The sequence below is a fragment of the Ceratotherium simum genome, chromosome 13, assembly GCF_057802395.1.
Source record: "Ceratotherium simum simum isolate JZ-2026a chromosome 13, ASM5780239v1, whole genome shotgun sequence".
Taxonomy (NCBI): domain Eukaryota; kingdom Metazoa; phylum Chordata; class Mammalia; order Perissodactyla; family Rhinocerotidae; genus Ceratotherium; species Ceratotherium simum.
In genome coordinates this window covers 26,980,186-27,000,059 of record NC_141912.1, presented here as the reverse complement: position 1 = coordinate 27,000,059, position 19,874 = coordinate 26,980,186, and the positions used below count along the sequence as shown (strand labels likewise).

At 36.5% G+C, this 19,874-nt stretch overlaps 1 protein-coding gene and 1 pseudogene across 1 annotated transcript; both read left to right on the top strand.

Moving 5' to 3' along the window:
• Positions 1-1,819: 1,819 nt before the first annotated feature.
• Positions 1,820-2,761, top strand: LOC101394188 (olfactory receptor 2B2). The gene has a single exon (XM_004441761.3). It carries the CDS (start codon positions 1,820-1,822, stop codon positions 2,759-2,761), a length of 942 nt encoding a protein of 313 aa, XP_004441818.1.
• A 16,074-nt stretch (positions 2,762-18,835) lies between these two features.
• On the top strand, positions 18,836-19,632 carry LOC101392746 (ADP-ribosylation factor 4 pseudogene; annotated as a pseudogene).
• Positions 19,633-19,874: the final 242 nt, after the last annotated feature.

Below are 19,874 nucleotides of genomic sequence, written 5' to 3'. Positions count from 1 at the left end.
GATTCAGACTTAAGTTTAAGCAAGTATGAAGAGTTAACAAAAATTAAATTTCTTTTGAAGATTTGTACTCTTATGGGGATTGAAGTCTTAAACTAAAGCAGTGCTAGTCTGAGAGTAAAATGCAGAGAATAAATTGGTGAGTGGGGAGATTTAAGAAAATATGTTACGAGAGTAATGTCTGCTTATTAAAAATTAGAACAAAAAAACTGGTAAACTTACGAATAAAATCAGCTTTACTCTGACTCATCCCCATTTCCCGGGGGTAGCGCTTTCTTCTGTATTCTTCAAGGTAACTTTGAATTTATATATTAGAACTTTTATATATATTTTATGTATATATATTTTTATATATATAAAAATATTTTATTCCTCTTTTAAATTGATGGGATCATGCTATACAAATGTTCAGTTACTGCCTTTCTTCACATAAAAATACTTTTAAACATAATTTCATATCTATATCTATGACTATGTATCTCAAATTTATCAGATGAGAGCAAGATGACATTTTTCAGTGGCTAACAGTCTTAGAATAAGTAGAACAAAATTAAAAGACACATTGCTAACATTTTGATGAACGTGAATAATAACGAAAAATTTATATTCTCATATTGATAAAATAATAAAATAATTCAGAGTATCCTGTTAAGATTTCTTGGGGATGAATACATTTTTCGCAGATAGAGCTGACATATTACTACCTCTAGTTAATGCAGGGTTCTGAATAGCTTCTGCCCAAAGCATCTCAGAGTCCCTACATCACTATCATACTTTCACTGACGTGGCTGTGTTTCTATGTGCCAGGCACCATGCCAGGCAATTTACGCTAAAAATCACATTTCTATTTCATAGCAGGTGGTTACCATAATCCCTCTTGTTGGGGTTGATGGCTTGGGGGCTAAGGAAGAAATGGGAAGGTGAGTTTTCAACTGGCAGAGCCATTTGTCATTGGTAAACCTAGGAAATTTAAAGTTCTAAAAATCATGATGCTCTGAGCACCTCAGAGACCTTGAATCACTATAGTTTCTTTCATTCACAGTTCTCTGCTTTTAAGGGCCAGAGTCTAGACTAAGCAGTGTGCATATATGCTTCACATCACTTATGCATCACATCAAGACAACTTAGAAAAGCAGGATTATTTTCATTTCACAAATGAAAAGCCTGATGATCAGAGGACAAGAAACGTTCCCAGGGTAATGTGACTACATAGGCAAGGTAGGGATATGAGCCCAGGCCTGTTAGACTTCAAATTCCGTGTTATTAAATAAGAATTCTGAGCTTCTAAAAGAAAAATATATATCTCCTTAAATTGTGTCTGATAACTTACTAGATACTGTCTACATTGTCTTTTTTTTCCTCAGGGGTGGAGGAATGAGATTTAAACAGTTTTAACTCATTCAAACAAAATGGTAATCTCATTGGCATTAAGGAGAAATTAGAATGAATTCAAATGACAGGAACTATGTCGACATCTACCTAATAGCAGAGATCTCGGTGGAAAGAAGTGAGAACAATGAACTTACAAAATAACAAAAGATCGAAAGATAAATTCTGTGAATGTGGAAACTGAGGATATACTTTATAAATTTGTTAATTCATTTTGCTAATGTGCTATTATATAGAAACACTTTTGAAATACTTGAAAAGATAAATTTTTATATTTCTATCAACACATTTTTCACATTATTAATAGCATCAGTCTGTAAATTTATGCAAATTGTTAGCAAAATGATTATAACTAACTGAGAATAAATAAATACGTGTTTATTAACTTATTGACTTTTTATATTTCAGGGAACCAAGAGCTGAACTATTTAAAATGAATCAAGTAAATGAGAGCATCCCACAGGAGTTCATCCTCTTGGGTTTCTCAGATCGACCATGGCTGGAGCTTCCACTCTTTGTGGTGTTCCTGGTTTCCTATATCTTGACCATCTTTGGCAATCTGGCAATAATTCTTGTGTCACGTCTGGATTCCAAACTCCACACCCCCATGTATTTTTTCCTTACCAATCTCTCACTCCTGGACCTTTGCTACACGACAAGTACAGTTCCACAAATGCTGGTAAACATATGCAACACCAGGAAAGTAATTAGTTATGGTGGCTGTGTGGCCCAACTTTTCATTTTCCTGGCCTTGGGTTCCACTGAATGTCTTCTTCTGGCTGTCATGTCCTTTGATAGGTTTGTAGCTATTTGTCGACCTCTCCATTACTCAGTGATCATGCACCAAAGGCTCTGCCTCCAGTTGGCAGCTGCATCCTGGATTAGTGGCTTCAGCAACTCAGTATTGCAGTCCACTTTGACGCTTCAGATGCCGCTTTGTGGCCAGAAAGAAGTGGATCACTTCTTCTGTGAAGTTCCTGCTCTGCTCAGGTTGTCATGTGCAGACACAACAGCAAATGAGGCTGAACTGTTCTTTATCAGTGTGCTATTTCTTCTAATACCTGTGGCACTCATTCTTATATCATATGCTTTTATTGTCCAAGCAGTGTTGAGAATACAGTCAGCTGAAGGTCAACGAAAAGCATTTGGAACATGTGGCTCCCATCTAATTGTGGTGTCACTTTTTTATGGCACTGCCATCTATATGTATTTGCAACCACCATCCTCTGCCTCCAAGGACCGGGGAAAGATGGTGTCCCTTTTCTATGGAATCATCACACCCATGTTGAACCCCCTTATATACACACTTAGGAACAAAGATGTAAAGGGAGCATTTAGGAGGTTAATTGCAAGGGTCTTCTTAATCAAGAAATAGGAATACCCAAATGATAAACCTTGTTAAAGACTTGAAGTTTCCATATTTTAATAATTTAATTCTCTCCAAGTTGCTTTATTCTCACTACTCTTAGAAAAGACTGTTATGGTGATCTTCCTCAAATAAAGTGTCATTGACAGAAAACTACATTTACCTTCTAATGTCTAAATATATTCATTGCACAAGTCTTGAGAACTGGTCTATTATGATCCCCTAAAATAGTGTAACCTTGAAAGGTCTCAAGATTAATACCACTGGTTGGTATATTTGGAGAAAAGTCTTAGACTTCTGTGAGACTAAAATAAAAGCTGAGGAAACAAAACATTTTTATACACATGCAAATGCATTCATACACACACCACAAAATTTTTTTCAGTTGTAGGAGATATAACAGAAGTCCATAAAGCCATCCATACTCCCCACTTCTTAATTATAAATATAAAGTTAATAGCCCTAGCTCAAATTTTTTACACTACTCCCACATCAATATAATACTAAAATCACAATGATTTTTCTTCCACAGCTTTACCTAGATCTTTCATTCTCTTGTTTCTATACTTTCCACTCCCAAATTGAAGCATCTTATTCTATTTTATCTACCAAATAAAATTGTAGCTGTGTTTTAGACCTGAATCAAGTACTTGTTTCTTGAAAATGTTTTTCATGATTCTGCTATTGTCTATATTATTTCTCTCCTTTTAACTCCTAAAGCACTTATAGTCTAAATCACAAAAATAGCACATCGTATAATGTCCATTGCTTGTTTAACGCATTTTTCTTGTGCAAGAAGAAAAGCTTAATTCCCTGTTAGTTCCCTTGAGGTAGCATAGACTGTAATTTATACTTCTTCCATATGGCCTTCAGAGCTCATCAAAGTGCTGAGGAAAATGCTTCCACACTGTGAGTTGGTTAGTCGGTTGATTTTATGATTTGTTACACTGTAAACATTTTAACTGCTTTTTTCACTATACTTTTTCCAATTTTTTTCTTCTGCTAAATATGTCATAAAAACAGAAAATACAATAACTAAGAAACATACTAAGCACGTTTCTCCTTAAGACATTACAGTAACAATGTACATTGCTGCCTCAGTGTAATTCTAACAGAACACAATGGATCTTGAAACTTGAACATGCATCAGAATCACCTGAAGGGCTTTTAAAATCCCTATCTTTGGGAGTCACCCCACTCCCACCTCCAAAGTTTCTAAGGCAGTGGGGGGCGGGGACTGGGAATTTGCATTTCTAATTTATAATTTCCAGTTAATCCTGACAAGGGACCACACTTTAAAGACTGCTATGCTAGTAATTAAAATAAATAAAGATGCTTTGTTGAGTTCCTTTTATCTTTATCAGTAAGAATGTTAGAATTAAACAGAAAATAAAAGCAAACCCTAAAAGAGTGTATTGAAATTTGAGAGGACATTGCCCAATGAAAATGCATTCATATTTTGAAATCTAAATAAATGGTATGCTAGACCTCCAGAGATAAATTTTGATGTGATCAAAGTCAATATCAGTGATCTTTAAAGAATTATGAGAAAATAGCAGTGAAACAAGAATAATGGAAATTGAGGTATTTTACATTTTTAAAAATGAACCACTAATTGATTCAATACGTTATTTACTGGTAAGTTTTAAAGTGATTTATAACAAAATTCTACAAATATTTGACTATCAATTACTTTGAGATTATTTTTAAGTATAACATATAAAAACTATATATAATATGTAAATATAATGTTTTATATATTTTAAATATGTATTTTAATTATTTAATATATTATTTGATGTACTGTATCATTTATTATTTAATGTAATACACTATTTAATATATTTTTGATGTATTTAATATATTATTTAAAAATATATATATTTATTATATATTTTATGTATATATATAAAACTGGAATCTGTTCTGGATTCATTTAGAACAGCAAATAGTAACCTATTTTTATAGAGGTACTAGACTGAAATAGAAAGGAAATATTGCATATCTATAATATATCTCAATTTCCAAGTAGAATTTGAAAACACTTTTCATTATAGTTTTGTATAATATGGAGCAATATGACTAAGTAAACAAATTCTATTTGTTCTTATCTGCTTGTAAAACCTTCACTCAAAACGTGATTGATTAAGTGCTACTGCTCTGGATGGAAGGTACTATTGTTACAGGACTTACATCTTTTTATCCTACTAGAATATGCACTTAATAACTTGTATAAGCTTAAAGATGACAGGCATAATAGATTAAAAGTGACACTAAAATGAGAGAAATTGATAATTCTACAGAAGTCAGAAATAAAATTTAAAAATAAAAGCAATAAAAAATGGGTGAAATTTAACTATTTAAATTAATACTGAGGTGTTTACTTCATATTATATTCCACAGGATAGTAGAAATATGACTAGCAGTGAGTTTCATAAAATCTCAACTGAGAACATATTGATGACAAAACATGTAGATTTTTGGCTTCAGTTCTAGGACTCACAATTTAAGAGATACACTGTAGAACTAAAATGCTTCTACAGAACAATGACCAGAGAATCGAGGGATCAGAACATCATGCCTCTTGAAGAATTATTGAAGACATAGATGTGTTTAACACAGTCACAAATGCTTTGTCAAAACATGATACGATAGTTCTCTTCAAATACTTAAAGGACAGTCATGCACAGAGTATAACTTGTTCCATAAAGGTTAGAATTCCTACTACTGGGTAAAAATGAAGCAGATTTTAGCATGATATAAGAAAGAACTCACAAAAATCTTATATTATACTATGATGAAATATTTGAACACTTCTGGCCATGTGGGAACATAGAAATCTATATAAAATGAGATTAAATGATCTACCTAATGCCTTCTCTCTTTAAATTCTGTTTTGGAAATTTCCTATAGTTAAATCACATTTGTCATAACTATTTCTGTTAATGACCAAAGGAACAAAAGCAGACATAGAGAAAATGATAGATATAACCAAGACAAGTTTGGCAAAAAGTCATGTAGAAGAAGTTGAGTGTGGCTTCTAAGGAAAAAAGCTAGGTGGAAGCTACTCTGATTCAACATATGGAAGTCAACACTGGAAAAAAATGGAATAGCTTGAACGGGTAAATATCTCTGTGGAGATATAACTTTTAAATACTGGAGGGAAGTTGTACTGCATGACTTGTAAGATCCCTTCTAAACCAGCAAGTCTATGGCTGTGTCAATAACAATATAGAGGGGATTTGGTTAGATATAAAAAATAACTTCCTAGAGGTAAAATTTGTGATGTAATGAAATATTTAAATAAAGGATACAGTGGAGTAGTCAACTGTATTTGTTTTCTAGGGCTGCCATAACAAATTACCACATAACTGATGGCTTAAAACAACAGAAATTTATTCTCTCACAGCTCTGGAGCCCAGAAGTCTGAAATCAAGTGTCAGTAAGGTCATACTGCCTCTGGAAGCTGTGGGAGGTAGGAAGAAGATCTGTTCCTTGTCTTATTTTAGTTTCTAGTGGCTGCCAGCCTGTCTTGTTTTCCTTGACCTATGGTCACATGGCTCTCATCTCTGCCTCCGTTTTCACACCTCCTTCTCCTCTGTGTGTGCCTCAGTCAAGTCTCCCTCTGCCTCTCTCATAAGGATACATATGAAGGCATTTAGAGCCCACCCAGGTAATCTAGGATAAACTCCTCAAGAGTCTTGACTTAATCCAACTTTTGCCATATAAGGTAACATTCACAGGTTCCAGGGATTAGAAAGTGAACATATCTTTTGGGGGGATCATCATTCAACCTACTACACCATCTGTAACATTCAGAGTTATGTGCTTTATCGTCCCCTGAAGAAAGGAGAATAACATTAACTTTTGAGAAGTCTTTTTTTTTAGATTATTGATCAAATTAGCAAGAATCCAACTTTATTCCTACTCCTAGTGTCATCACTATCTCTTATCATTAGAATTTTTAAGCTATATATATTTTCCTGTTTGAAACTATAGAACAGATAGATTATATAATTTTTGAATACATACATTGAATTGATCATTGGCGAAAAATTGGTGGAAAAATAAAACTCTTTGGGGCAGATATGAATAATTGATATAGTTTATATGGCTTTTTTTAAAATTTTTTTTAATTTTTAATCTGCTTTTTATTGCGGTAACTGGCTTATAACATTATATAAATTTCAGGTGCACATCATTATACTTCTATTTCTGCATAGATTACATCATGTTCACCACCCAAAGACTAATTACAATCCATCACCACATACATATGCCTAATCATCCTTTTCATCCTCCACCCTTCCCCCTTCCCCTCTGGTAACCACCAATCCAATCTCTGTCTCTATGTGTTTGTTTGTTGTTGTTTTTATCTTCCACTTGTGAGTGAGATCATACAGTATTTGACCTTATCCCTCTGACTTATTTCGCTTAGCATAATACCCTCAAGGTCTATCCATGTTGTCTCAAATGGCAATATTTCATTTCTTTTTATGGTTGAGTAGTATTCCATTGTGTATGGATACCATATCTTCTTTCTCCATTTGTCCCTTGATGAGCACTTAGGTTGCTTCCAAGTCTTGGCTATTGTGAATAATGCTGCAATGAACACAGGGGTGCATGTATCTTTACCCATGCATGTTTTCATGTTCTTTGGATAAACACCCAGTAGTGGAATAGCTGGATCATATGGTAGTTCTATTCTTAATTTTTTGAGGAATCTCCATACTGTTTTCCATAGTGGCTGCACCAGTTTGCACTCCCACCAGCAGTGTATGAGAGTTCCCTTCTCTCCACATCCTCTCCAAAACTTGTTGTTTCCTGTCTTGTTCATTATAGCCATTCTGACGGAAGTGAGGTGATATCTCATTGTAGTTTTGACTTGCAATTCCTCTGATAGTTAATGATGTTGAACATCTTTTCATGTGCCTATTGGCCATCTTTATATCTTCTTTGGAGAAATGTCTGTTCAGGTCTTTTGCCCATTTTTTAATTGCGTTGTTAGTGTTTTTGTTCTTGAGATGCATAAGTTCTTTATATATTTTGGATATTAACCCCTTATCAGATATATGGTTTGCAAATATCTTCTCCCAAGTGTTAGATTGTCTTTTTATTTTGTTGATGGTTTCCTTTGCTGTGCAGAAGCTTTTTAGTTTGATGTAGTCCCATTTGTTTGTTTTTTCTATTGTTTCCCTTGCCCGGTCAGACATGGTACTTGAAAATATGTCGCTAAGACCAACGTTGAAGAGCCTACTGCTTATGTTTTCTTCTAGAAGTTTCATGGTTTCAGGTCTTACATCCAAGCCTTTAATCCATTTTGAGTTAATTTTTGTGTATGGTGTAAGATAATGGTCTACTTTCATTTTTTCGCATTTGGTTGTCCAGTTTTCCCAACACCATTTATTGAAGAGACTTACCTTACTCCATTGTATGTTCTTGGCTCCCTTGTTGAAAATTAGCTGTCAAAAGATTTGTGGGTTTATTTCTGGGATCTCGATTCTGTTCCATTGATCTGTGTGTCTGTTTTTGTGCCAGTACCATGCTGCTTTGATTATTATAGCTTTGTAGTATATTTTGAAATCAGGGAGTGTGATACCTCCAGCTTTGTTCTTTTTTCTCAGGATTCTTTGGCTATTCAGGGTCTTTTGTTGTTCCATATAAATTTTAGGATTCTTTTTCTATTTCTGTGAAAAATGTTGTTGGAACTTTGATATGGATTGTACTGAATCTATTGATTGCTTTAGGGAGTATGGATATTTTAACTATGTTAATTCTTCCAATCCAAGAGCATGGAATATCTTTCCATTTCTTTGTGTCTTTTTCAATTTCTTTCGACAATGTTGTATAGTTTTCAGTGTACAGATCTTTCATCTCTTTGGTTAAGTTTATACCCAGGTATTTTATTCTTTTTGTTACAGCTGTAAATGGGATTGTAGTCTTAATTTCTCTTTTGGCTACTTCATTGTTAGTGTATACTAATGCAACTGATTTTTGTGTGTTGATTTTGTATCCTGCAACTTTACCGTATTCATTTATTAATTCTAAGAGTTTTTTGGTGGATTCTTTAGGGTTTTCTATATATAAAATCATGTCATCTGCAAATATTAACAGCTTCACTTCTTCCTTTCCAATTTGGATCCCTTTTGTTTCTTTTTCTTGCCTGATTGCTCTGGCTAGGACTTTCAATACTAGGAGTGGTCAAAGTGGGCATCCATGTCTGGTTCCTATTCTTTGAGGGATAGGTTTCAGTTTTTCACTCTTGAGAATGCTTTTAGCTGTGGGTTTGTCATATGTGGCCTTTATTATGTTGAAATACTGTCCTTCTACACCCATTTTATTCAGAGTTTTTATCATAAGTGGATGCTGTATCTTGTCAAATGCTTTCTCTGCATGTATTGACATGATCACGTGATTTTTATTCTTCATTTTGTTAATGTGGTGTACCACATAGCTTGATTTGCAGATGTTGAACCATCCCTGCATCCCTGGAATAAATCCCATTTGATCATGGTGTATGGTCTTTTTAATGTATTGTTGTATGTGATTTGCTAGCATTTTGTTGAGGATTTTTGCATCAATATCCATCAGTGACACTGGCCTGTAATTTTCTTTTTTTGTGTTGTCCTTGTCTGGTTTTGGTATCAGGGTAATGTTGGCTGTTTAGAAGGAAATAGAAAGCTTCCCCTCTTCTTCAGTTTTTTGGAAGAGTTTGAGAAGGATAGATATTAAGTCTTCTTTGAATGTTTGGTAGAATTCACCAGGGAAGCTGTCTGGTCCTAGACTTTTATTGTGGGGGAGGTTTTTGATTACTGTTTTGATCTCCTTACTGGTGATTGATCTATTCAAATTCTCTATTTCTTCTTGATTCAGTTTTGGAAGGTTATATGATTCTAAGAATTTATCCATTTCTTCTAGATTATCCAATTTGTTGGCATAAAGCTTTTTGTAGTATTCTCTTATAATCTTTTGTATTTCTGGGGTATACATTGTAATTTCTTCTCTTTCATTTCTGATTTTATTTATTTGACCCTTCGCTCTTTTTTTCTGGTGAGTTTAACTAGAGGTTTGACAATTATGTTTATCTTTTGAAAGAACAAGCTCTTGGTTTCATTGATTTTTTTCTATTGTTTTTTTAGTGTCTATTTCATTTATCTCTCCTCGATTTTTATTATTTCCCTTCTTCTACTGATTTTGGGCTTTGTTTGTTCTTCTTTTTCCAGTTCCCTTAGGTGTACTGTTAGATTGCTTATTTGAGATTTTTCTTGTTTGTTGAGATAGGCCTGTATTGCTATAAACTTCCCTCTTAGAACTGCTTTTGCTGTATCCCATAAATTCTGGCATGTCATATTTTCATTTTCATTTGTCTCCAGGTATTTTTTGATTTCTCCTTTCATTTCTTCATTGACCCAATCATTGTTCAGTAGCATTTTGTTTAATCTCCACATATTGTGGCTTTTCTGATTTTCTTCCTATCGTTGATTTCTAGTTTCATGCCATTGTGGTCAGAAAAGATGCTTGGTATTATTTCAATCTTCCTAAATTTATGGAGGCCTAATATGTGATCAATCCTGGAGAATGTTCCATGTGCATTTGAAAAGAATGTGTGTTCTTTGGTTTTTGGATGGAATGCTCTGTGTATATCTACTGAGTCCATCTGCTGTAGTGTGTCGTTTAATGCCAATGTTTCCCTATTGGTCTTCTGTTTGGATGATCTATCCGTTGGTATGTGGCGTGTTAAAGTCCCCTATATTATTGTGTTACTGTCTATTTCTGCTTTTATGTCTGTTAATAATTGCTTTATATATTTAGGTGCTCCTATGTTGGTTGGGCATAGATATTTATAAGTGTAATATCCTCTTATTGGATTGTTCCCTTGATCATTATGTAGTGCCCTTCTTTGTCTCTTGTTGCAGTTTTTGTGTTAAAGTCTATTTTGTCTGATATAAGTACTACTACCCTCAGCTTTCTTTTCATTGACATTTGCATGAAGTATCTTTTTCCATCCTTTCACTTTCAGTTTTTGAGTGTCTTTGGGTCTGAAGTGTGTCTCTTGTATGCATCATATATATGGGTCTTGTTTTGTTACCCAATCAGCCACCCTATGCCTTTTGATTGGAGCATTTAGTCCATTGACGTTTAAAGTATCTATTGATAAGTATGTACTTTCTGCCATTTTGTTACTTTTTTCTGGATGGTTTAGTAGTTCTTCCTCACCCTTTCTTCTTCGCTTGCTCTCTTCCCTTGTTGTTTGATGGCTTTCCTTAGTGTTATGTTTGGGTTTCTTTCTCTTAGCTCTTCGTGTATTTATTATAGGTTTTTGGTTTGTGATTACCATGAGGTTCATATATAGTAAACTACACGTACATAGCAATCCATATTAAGTTGATGGTCTCTTTAGTTCGACCTCTTTCTAAAAGCTCTACCCTTTTACTCCTGTCCTCCCAGATTTTATGTTTTTGATACCATATCTAACCTCTTTTTTGTGCATTTGTATCCATTACCCTCTTATCATGGAAATAGATAATTTTTTCCTATTTGTGATCTTCTCTTTTCCCCTTAAATAAGTCCCTTTAGCATTTCTTGTAGGACTAGTTTCTTGGTGATAAACTTCTTTAATTTTTGCTTGTCTGGGAAACTCTTTATCTCTCCTTCCATTCTGAATGACAATCTTGCTGGGTGGAAACCTTGGCTGTAGATTTTTTTCCTTTTAGCACTTTAAATATATCATTCCACTCTCTTCTAGCCTGTAAGGTTTCTGCTGAGAAGTCAGCTGATAGCCTTATGGGGTTTCCTTTGTATGTAACTTGTTTCCTCTCTCGTGGCTTTTAGGATTCTCTCATCTTTAATTCTGGACATTTTAATTATGATGTGTGTCTTGGTGTGGGCCTCTTTGGTTTGATTTTTTTTGGTGCTCTCTGTGCTTCCTGTACCTGAATGTCTGCTTCCTTCCTTAGGTTAGGGAAGTTTTTGGCTATTATTTCTTCAAATAGATTCTCTGCCCCTTTGTCTCTCTCTTCTCCTTCTGGAACACCTATAACAGGGATGTTAGTGTGCTTGATGTTGTCTCAGAGGTCCCTTAGGAGCCGGTGGAGTGTGTGAGGCCTCTGCCATAGGGTGACTGGGTCCGCTTCAGTGGGTGGGGTCACATGCATGGGGCAGGACTTTGTTGACAGTGTGTGTAGCCCTGTGGGTGGTGGGGTTTGTCAGCTGCAGAAAAGTCTTCTCAAACAGCCACATGGGGATTAGCCCCACCTTCCAAAGTCTGAAACAATTGGGTCTTCCTGTGCCTGGGGCCAGCCCCACCTAGCTGCAATCCTCAGAGAGCTGACAAGAGCCTTATAGGCCAGAGGTCTATAGCAGTTGTAAGCCCTTGAGCCTAACAACCAGCCGTGCTGGGGGCCTACTTACCTAACAGAAACACTGCAACAGGAATGTACCATTAGACCCTGCAGCCATCTGTGCTGGGGCCCCCCACACCTGACGAAGAGACTGAAGGGCCCACAACAACCACATGCAGCTGAGCATTACAACCAGCCAGTAGTGGGACAGCTCAGCCTCCCTTCGCACCTAATACTGGCAAGTTTAGGACACGTTATCTGACTCTTGAATGTGTTAATGACTCACTAAATATTTTAGAGGAAGTTTATAAAACTAGGAAAAGATAAAGCTTTATGATATATGAACAATCCATTTCACAATTTTCCTCAGTGTTGAAGTATATTCCGCATTTTTGCTATAACACAGTTTGTCACTATGAAAAACTGCCTAAGACCATTTCCTACATAGCCAGTATAACCTAACTCATTACATCTAACAGAACCTCATAATAGGGTAACTTCCTGTGAGATTACCCAGATGGATGGTCAAAGGCAGAGTGGTAGAGAAGTGACATGCTCTCCATGGCTAACTGTGGGCTTGGGCATGTTATTTAATCTCTCTGTTTTCTTGTCCATAAAAGGATGCAGTATGAATAATGCAGTTTGTCAATTGAACCAGATTGTTTATAGATCTATTAATATTTGTAAGTCATTCCATATGTAAGATCTTCTTTATAATTTTTTGTCAGCTGTTGACTTTTTTAGGTTATATTAAATAGAATTTTAATTAAATAGGTTACTTTAAACAGAGTTTCAAATTTTTTTCTGAAGGCACATAGTATATGATGCCGGCCCTGATATCTGTTCCCCTGCATTGACCCCAGCATATACGGGGTTAAAATCAAAAAGCACTCATTCCCCCTTCCCTGCTTCTCTAAGTTACATTCACATGTAGATATTGGTTGTTTTATCTTTTGTGTCCCTGAATTCCACAAGGCGAGTGGAGGTAATAAATTGTTAAAAGCCCAGGTAGCTACAAACTGAAACTCTGGCTAATTACCAGTTCTTGAGGTTTGTTACAGGGAGACTGATATCTGGAAATTATCAAGAAGCTGAAGCTCCCCAACTCCTGGTTCCTGGCACTGAATCCACCATTCGTCACAGGGACAGACAAACAGAGGACACCTGCAGCTTCCCTAACTCAGCCAAATGCAGGTTGATGGAAGGACACCGAACTGCAAAGCCACAGCTCCCCCGCCCCTACCTAAAACCTTGTAAACTTTGTAATCGTTAATTGGAGGCAATTGCCGTCCACTCCCCAAGGCCAAATTTCGAGTGATGCGAGAAGATTGATTGATGGAGCCCTAAATCTCCTGCTGTAGATAGAGATAACAGCCGGCTTGGCGCCAGAGGGCTGGGATCCCTCCTCCAACAAATAATCACAGTCACCAAGGATACATTCTTTCCCACAGACTTTCCTTTAAAAACCCCAACTCCTAATGCCTCAGGAGGACTGTGGATTTGGTGGCATTTGAGCCCACCACAGCCTCATTTTGCTGGCAAAATTAAACCATTTTTCTTTTCCTTGATCCCTGGTCATTGTGTTCATTGATTCTGCTACGCTGACGGGTTCCCGGGTTTTTCTTGGCTACTTATGTGTATTACCTCCTTAGCATTTGTTGATTGGTGAATAATCTCTCTCTCTCCCCCTCTTCCTCCATGTTTTAAATAAAAATATTCAGGTCTGATTAACCAGTGAAAATTTTTTTGTTGCTCACCCAAAACCAGGAGACAGGATCTTAACTCCTGAGCTGGGCATAAATGAATGAAAGCTAAATAAATTTTTAAGGTAAAGAGGTTTAAAAATAAAAATATAATTCCACTTATAAATATTTATGAAATTATTTGTATAGCTTACATGAAATATTTTCTGTAAACAATTAACAATGTTATGACTTCCAATATCCCCTCACATTTCACAAAAATCACAGAGATCATGAAAATCTTTATTTCAGGTAAGAGAGTTGGTGATAATATCATCCTGGTGCATGATTTTTCCTACTTCATTTTTAGCATATTGGAGGGTATTGCACATGGGTATAAGAGCTATGGGAAAACAAGTATTAGGTGTTGCAAGCTTAAGAGAAACTTAGTTCAGTTATAGATGTTTGTTTCCATGCTCCCCAGTTTATATCCTTGAATTTCATAAATTCCAAGATGCACAATTTTTCGTGTTTCACTTCTCTAAAAATTGTGATTCATCTTATAATTAATGACATCTTACAATCGCTGTTGGCTAGGTGGCAGTCATGACATAGTTGCTATTGCAATCATGAATTGCAGTATGTGAATTTCATTGTTACTCCTGAGAACCTGACTGGATGGCCTTATATAGTCATAGGAGTGGACTTATCTTAGACCAAGATTTATTAGCTATACGTCCATGGAACCCTAGAAGGTCCATGGATGGACTTCAAGGGGTCAGGGAAACCCCTGAAATATATGCACAGTTTTATGAGTAGCTAGAGTGACCAACAGTCCCTGTTTGCCCCAGACTGTCCGGGATTTAGCACTGCAAGTCCTGTGTCCCAGGAAACCATTCAGTCCTGGGAAATCTGAGAGAGTTGCTTACCCTATGTGTAACTACATATATTTCTGGAGAAAACATCAATAATGTTTTACTTAGGCTCAACCCCTGGTAACTATTCTTCAGGAAGAGGTTAAATTTTTCTGATTACAAGATTACCTCTTGGTCAGGGCCAGCTTCAGCCATCTTTGATAACTGACATTCAAATACATATACTCATATCTGTTTCTATGTACATCCTTCGCAGATATCTCCAACCACCTAAACACGCATGTATTAATCTATGAATATTCAGACTAACTTATCAGTAGTCAGTCTCACAGATCTGAAACCCGAGTGCCATTACTCAGACTTAGACTGGACAGGAAGACATTTGACAGATACTTTGTAATCCAGATGAGTTAGTGGTCAAGTTAAGAAAATCAGCTGAAATCTAGGAAGAAGAAATCATATATAACATGTATCCAGGTAGATAACGGAAAATCCACCCAAGAAGAAGTAGGCAGTGAGTAATAATAATATTGATTCTGGTGATAATAATAAAAATAATACCTAATGTTTAATGAGTGCTAACCATGTGCCAGGCATTATTCTAAGTGGGGTGTCAGGGTCAGAATTCCAACCCAGTAAAATTCAACAGTAAAAACTATCAACTTTGACGTTAAACCAAGGGTTTTATAATAAAGGATCTTTTATATATTTCCCTATCTCAGATCTGAGGTTCCAGATCTGATGAGTGACACTTCCTCTTCAGAAGCAATTTTTGAGAAGTATATTAGGAAACTCTAATAGGGGGACTTTAGTCATAATGATCATTATTCTTCGAAAATGACCAAACTTACCATCCTATGTTCACATATTTCCCAATTTCCCAATGTACAATGTACTTTAACAGGGCCCTTCTCCTGAGAAATATTGGCAAAGAAACCATAGAAATCCACATAAACGATTTTATTTCATGTCCTCTCAGTATATAGCATTCCTCAGAAATTGCATCAGCAAGGCAAAATTTAAAACACAGTATTTATCCCTAGAAAACATATCGAAACATCTGTAAAGAGAGAACTACTTATACTTTTTTCTTGCAATTTGTACATTTGTAAACATTGTCACTTAGATCTTGTGAATTGTTTAGCGATTGAGCCCTATCTGGTTCCAGAGCCACACATTTTCCTCTTTTCCATATGGGAAAAACATCAATGACCTTTATCCTCCCCTTATGTATTAACTGTATACAATGCTGCTATATATAATGAGCATAATGAGAGTAAAAATGGGGCATGCTGGGGGCTGGCCCAGGGGCATGGTGGTTACGCTTGTGCCCCCAGCTTCAGCAGTCCAGGATTGGCCAGTTCGGATCCTGGGCGTGGATGTCAGCACTGCTCATCAAGCCATGCTGAGGCGGTGTCCCACATAGAGCAACTAGACGGATGTACAACTATGGCATACAGCTATCCACCTGGGCTTTGGGGAGAAAAAAAGGAAAAAAGGAGGAAGATTGGCAACAGATTTTAGCTCAGGGCCAATCTTCCTTAAAAAAAAAATGTGGCATGCTGTATCTCTTATGGAAAGCCAACAACTAAATGTGTATATTGAATTTTATCTTTGCATTTCATTCATTCATTCATTCAACCAGTTCTGAAGAAATATTTACCAGGTATTAGATACTGGATACAGAATCGAATGAGACAAAGACCCTGCTTTTACAGGTCTAGATGGCCTTTGTTCTCCAGCGCAAGGTGTAAATTTCATACAAAAAGTGGTATAATTTATACAGGTGTAGTAGAGCTCACTTGTACAGGCTTGTGCGAGATTATTAAATGTATAGGAATTTTGTAAGGCTGCTCATTATACATAGCTGTGAAATGTGAAACAAAACCAAGTCATTTATGTCTAAGGGCTTTAAAATGGAGCCGGAAAGCCATTAAGGAAATAGACCTTATGCACGCCCTCTCCAGCAGAACGTGACCTTTTGAACTGAGAAACACTGCAAGAAATTTGCAACTCATCACAGTGAAGGACTTTTGTTTCCCTCTAGCTAGCCTCAACAATCAACTATGTTTAGCCAAGATTAGCTTTCTGCTGACAACCCCAATTAACATTCTTTGTAATGCAAGCCTCCTTTCTTTGCCTTTAAAAGCCCCTGGCTTTTACTCCCTAGTGAGATATTATTTGGGTTTCTACCTGGATACGTGCTCCCCGAATTGCAATTCTTCGATCCCAAATAAATGCCTGTCTGTCTCTCATTTTGACTCTTATTTTTAGGTTAACATAGCCATTATTAAAATTAAATTATATAAACTTATAATTAAATAAATTATATTTAAAACGAAGACAGTAAATATTCTGAACTCATCGCATCCTAGTTATCTTACCATAGTTGCTCTATGCTCTGGAAGTTTTTTTACATCTTTTGTATCTGTATGGTAGAAATACTGTATAATGGTGAGCTACTTCACATCTCTTTCCAGCTCCACATTCAATTTCATCACGTTGGCAGCTTGAAATTGACCGTGGTGAGAGTAGTTACATGTAGAAATTAACAAAAGCTACAAATAAGGACTTGATTTATTTTTTTTAATTGTCTAGACTTTAAAAAGTGATGGAGAAAATTTTAATAATGCAAATTAAACTTAGAAGTGTGTCAAATCTGGAAGGCCAGGCCCCAGGGCATCGTGGTTAAGTTCTGCTTGCTCCATTTCCCAGGCCCCGTTTGCTGGTTTGGATCCCAGGCATGGACCCACCACTCGTCAGCCATGCTGAGACGGCATCCCACATACAAAATAAAGGAAGATTGGCACAGGTGTTAGCTCAGGGCTAATCTTCATCACCAAAAAAAAAATGTGTGTCAAATCTGTAGCCATTATATTGTGAATAGCACAAAATATTGATGGGATATTCTTCCAAAGTTTGAAAACTATTGTCCGATTCAGCAAAAAAGTTTCTCACATCACTGATAAACAAATGAAGCTTCAATATATGTCTTTGTCATTTTATTTTCATCTTACTCTTAACATAAAAATATCAACCACTATTCATGTCACATATCAGATTTGCTGACTACAAAGTTATTAAGAAAAGAGCAGATTGGAATGCAGCTTCATTTGTTAAACTATGTTTGAATTACAACCATAATTTGGTTACAGATACAAGAGTTTGATACTGGCTCAAGACAAGGTTGACATGAGGGAAGCCATATTGTAGAAAAGAAAAACTCTACTGTAACTTTGAATGACCTCTGACAAACTAACCCAGCTGGATATGCACCCTCCAAGAGATCTAACTGCTCTGTAGATTTTACGACCCCGGCTTGTGCATGTATCTCCCAGCTGTGATAAGATGATAACTTTGCTTTTTTGAGTTCCTTAGTAAGGTGATGACCCGCCAACAGAGAATCTATGCTGATAGCCATCATCAGTGAAAACTGAAAGATCTGTTGTGGCACTCCCAGGCTGTAACACCAGAAGGTCAACAATCCTAACCCCTCCCCAATAACACAATGGCCTATATAACTGCTGTAAGATTTCGTGCCCCCTTAAGATGGTTCTTTTGGACATGAGTCGGCCATCTTCCCTCTTGCTAGCAAGCTGTAATAAAAAAGTCCTTTTTCTCCTACCACCTTACCTCTTGACTATTGGCATGTCTTGTGGTGAACGGAAGGCCTCACATTGGGTGGTAACAAGTTCAGGAAAAAAATCAACATAAGCATTCTGAGTGAATCAATAGACTATATAGAATTTATAATAAAGAGTATCGCATATTTTATTATTATTTGTAAATTGTGTGCTACGCATCCTGTATATCAGTAAAGTGTGTATGTGTGTGTGCTTGTGTATGTGTATTTGTGTTTTCCTTTTACATAGAGCTGGATGTTAAACATTTTCTAGCACATCCCTGGGCATAGATGATAATATAATGCGACTGAAAATCAGAAGACCAAGGTGTTAGTTTTATCTATGCCAGTAACTAGCAGTATGACTAAGGAAGTCTCTTAATTTCTTTTGGCCACATCTGAAAAAATAAAATTGTTAAAGTTCTTCAAACTAAAAATTTCCTTTTTTTTTTTTCCCTTGTACAGAGTTTGTATCAACCATAGTTTGATGACAGGAGGTGAACAGATATAAAAGAATATCATCATGGCTTCTGCTTCTGCCCATCACAAGTGCCTCTATTGCCATGTGCCTCACCATCTCCTCCCTCTTCTCTCACCTCTTTGGCAAGAAGCAGATGTGCATTTTGATGGCTGGATTTGACGCTGCTGGCAAGATGACCATTCTGTATAAACTGAAGTTAGTGGACATAGTCAGCATCATTCCTACCATTGATTTTTTGTGTGTGTGAGGAAGATCAGCCCTGAGCTAACATCTGCCAATCCTCCTCTTTTTGCTGAGGAAGACTGGCCCTGGGCTAACATCCGTGCCCATCATCCTCCACTTTATATGGGACGCCGCCACAGCATGGCTGACAAGCGGTGCGTTGGTACACGCTCGGGATCTGAACTGGCGAACCCTGGGCCACCGCAGCACAGCGCGTGCACTTAACGGCTTGTGCCACCGGGCCGGCCCCCTACCATTGATTTTAATGTGGAAACGGTAGAATATAAGAACATTCATTTCACAGTATGGGATGTTGGTAGTCAAGATAAAATTCGGCCTCTCTGAGGCACTACTTCCAAAATACTCAGGGTCTTATTTTTGTAGTAGATAGCAATGATCATGAAAGAATTCAGGAAGGAGCAGAAGAGCTGCAGAAAATGCTTCAGGAGGATGAGTTGCGAGATGCAGTGTTGCTGCTTTTTGCAAACAAACAGTATTTGCCAAATGCTATGGCTATCAGTGAAATGATGGATAAATTAGATCTTCGGTCTCTTTGTAACAAAACATGGTATGTTCAAGCCACTTGTGCCACCTACACAAGGAACTGGTCTGTATGAGGGGCTTGACTGGCTGTCAAATGAGCTTTCAAAAAGTTAAATGAAACTGGATATTTAACCACGGGCATGTTGGATAGAATTGATCTAGGTGTGTTACAACAAAATCAGTTTGCATCTTGGTTATTAAATGGTATCTGGGACTGGTTTGGGCAGAACATTAGAGCATTTATACTTATTTTGACGCTAATTATTTTTTACCAAGTATAGTGTTGCTATTTAGCAATACGCTTAGTTTTAAAGAAATTCTCCTTAACTTGGGAAAGAAGTGTCTTCTTTTAATTT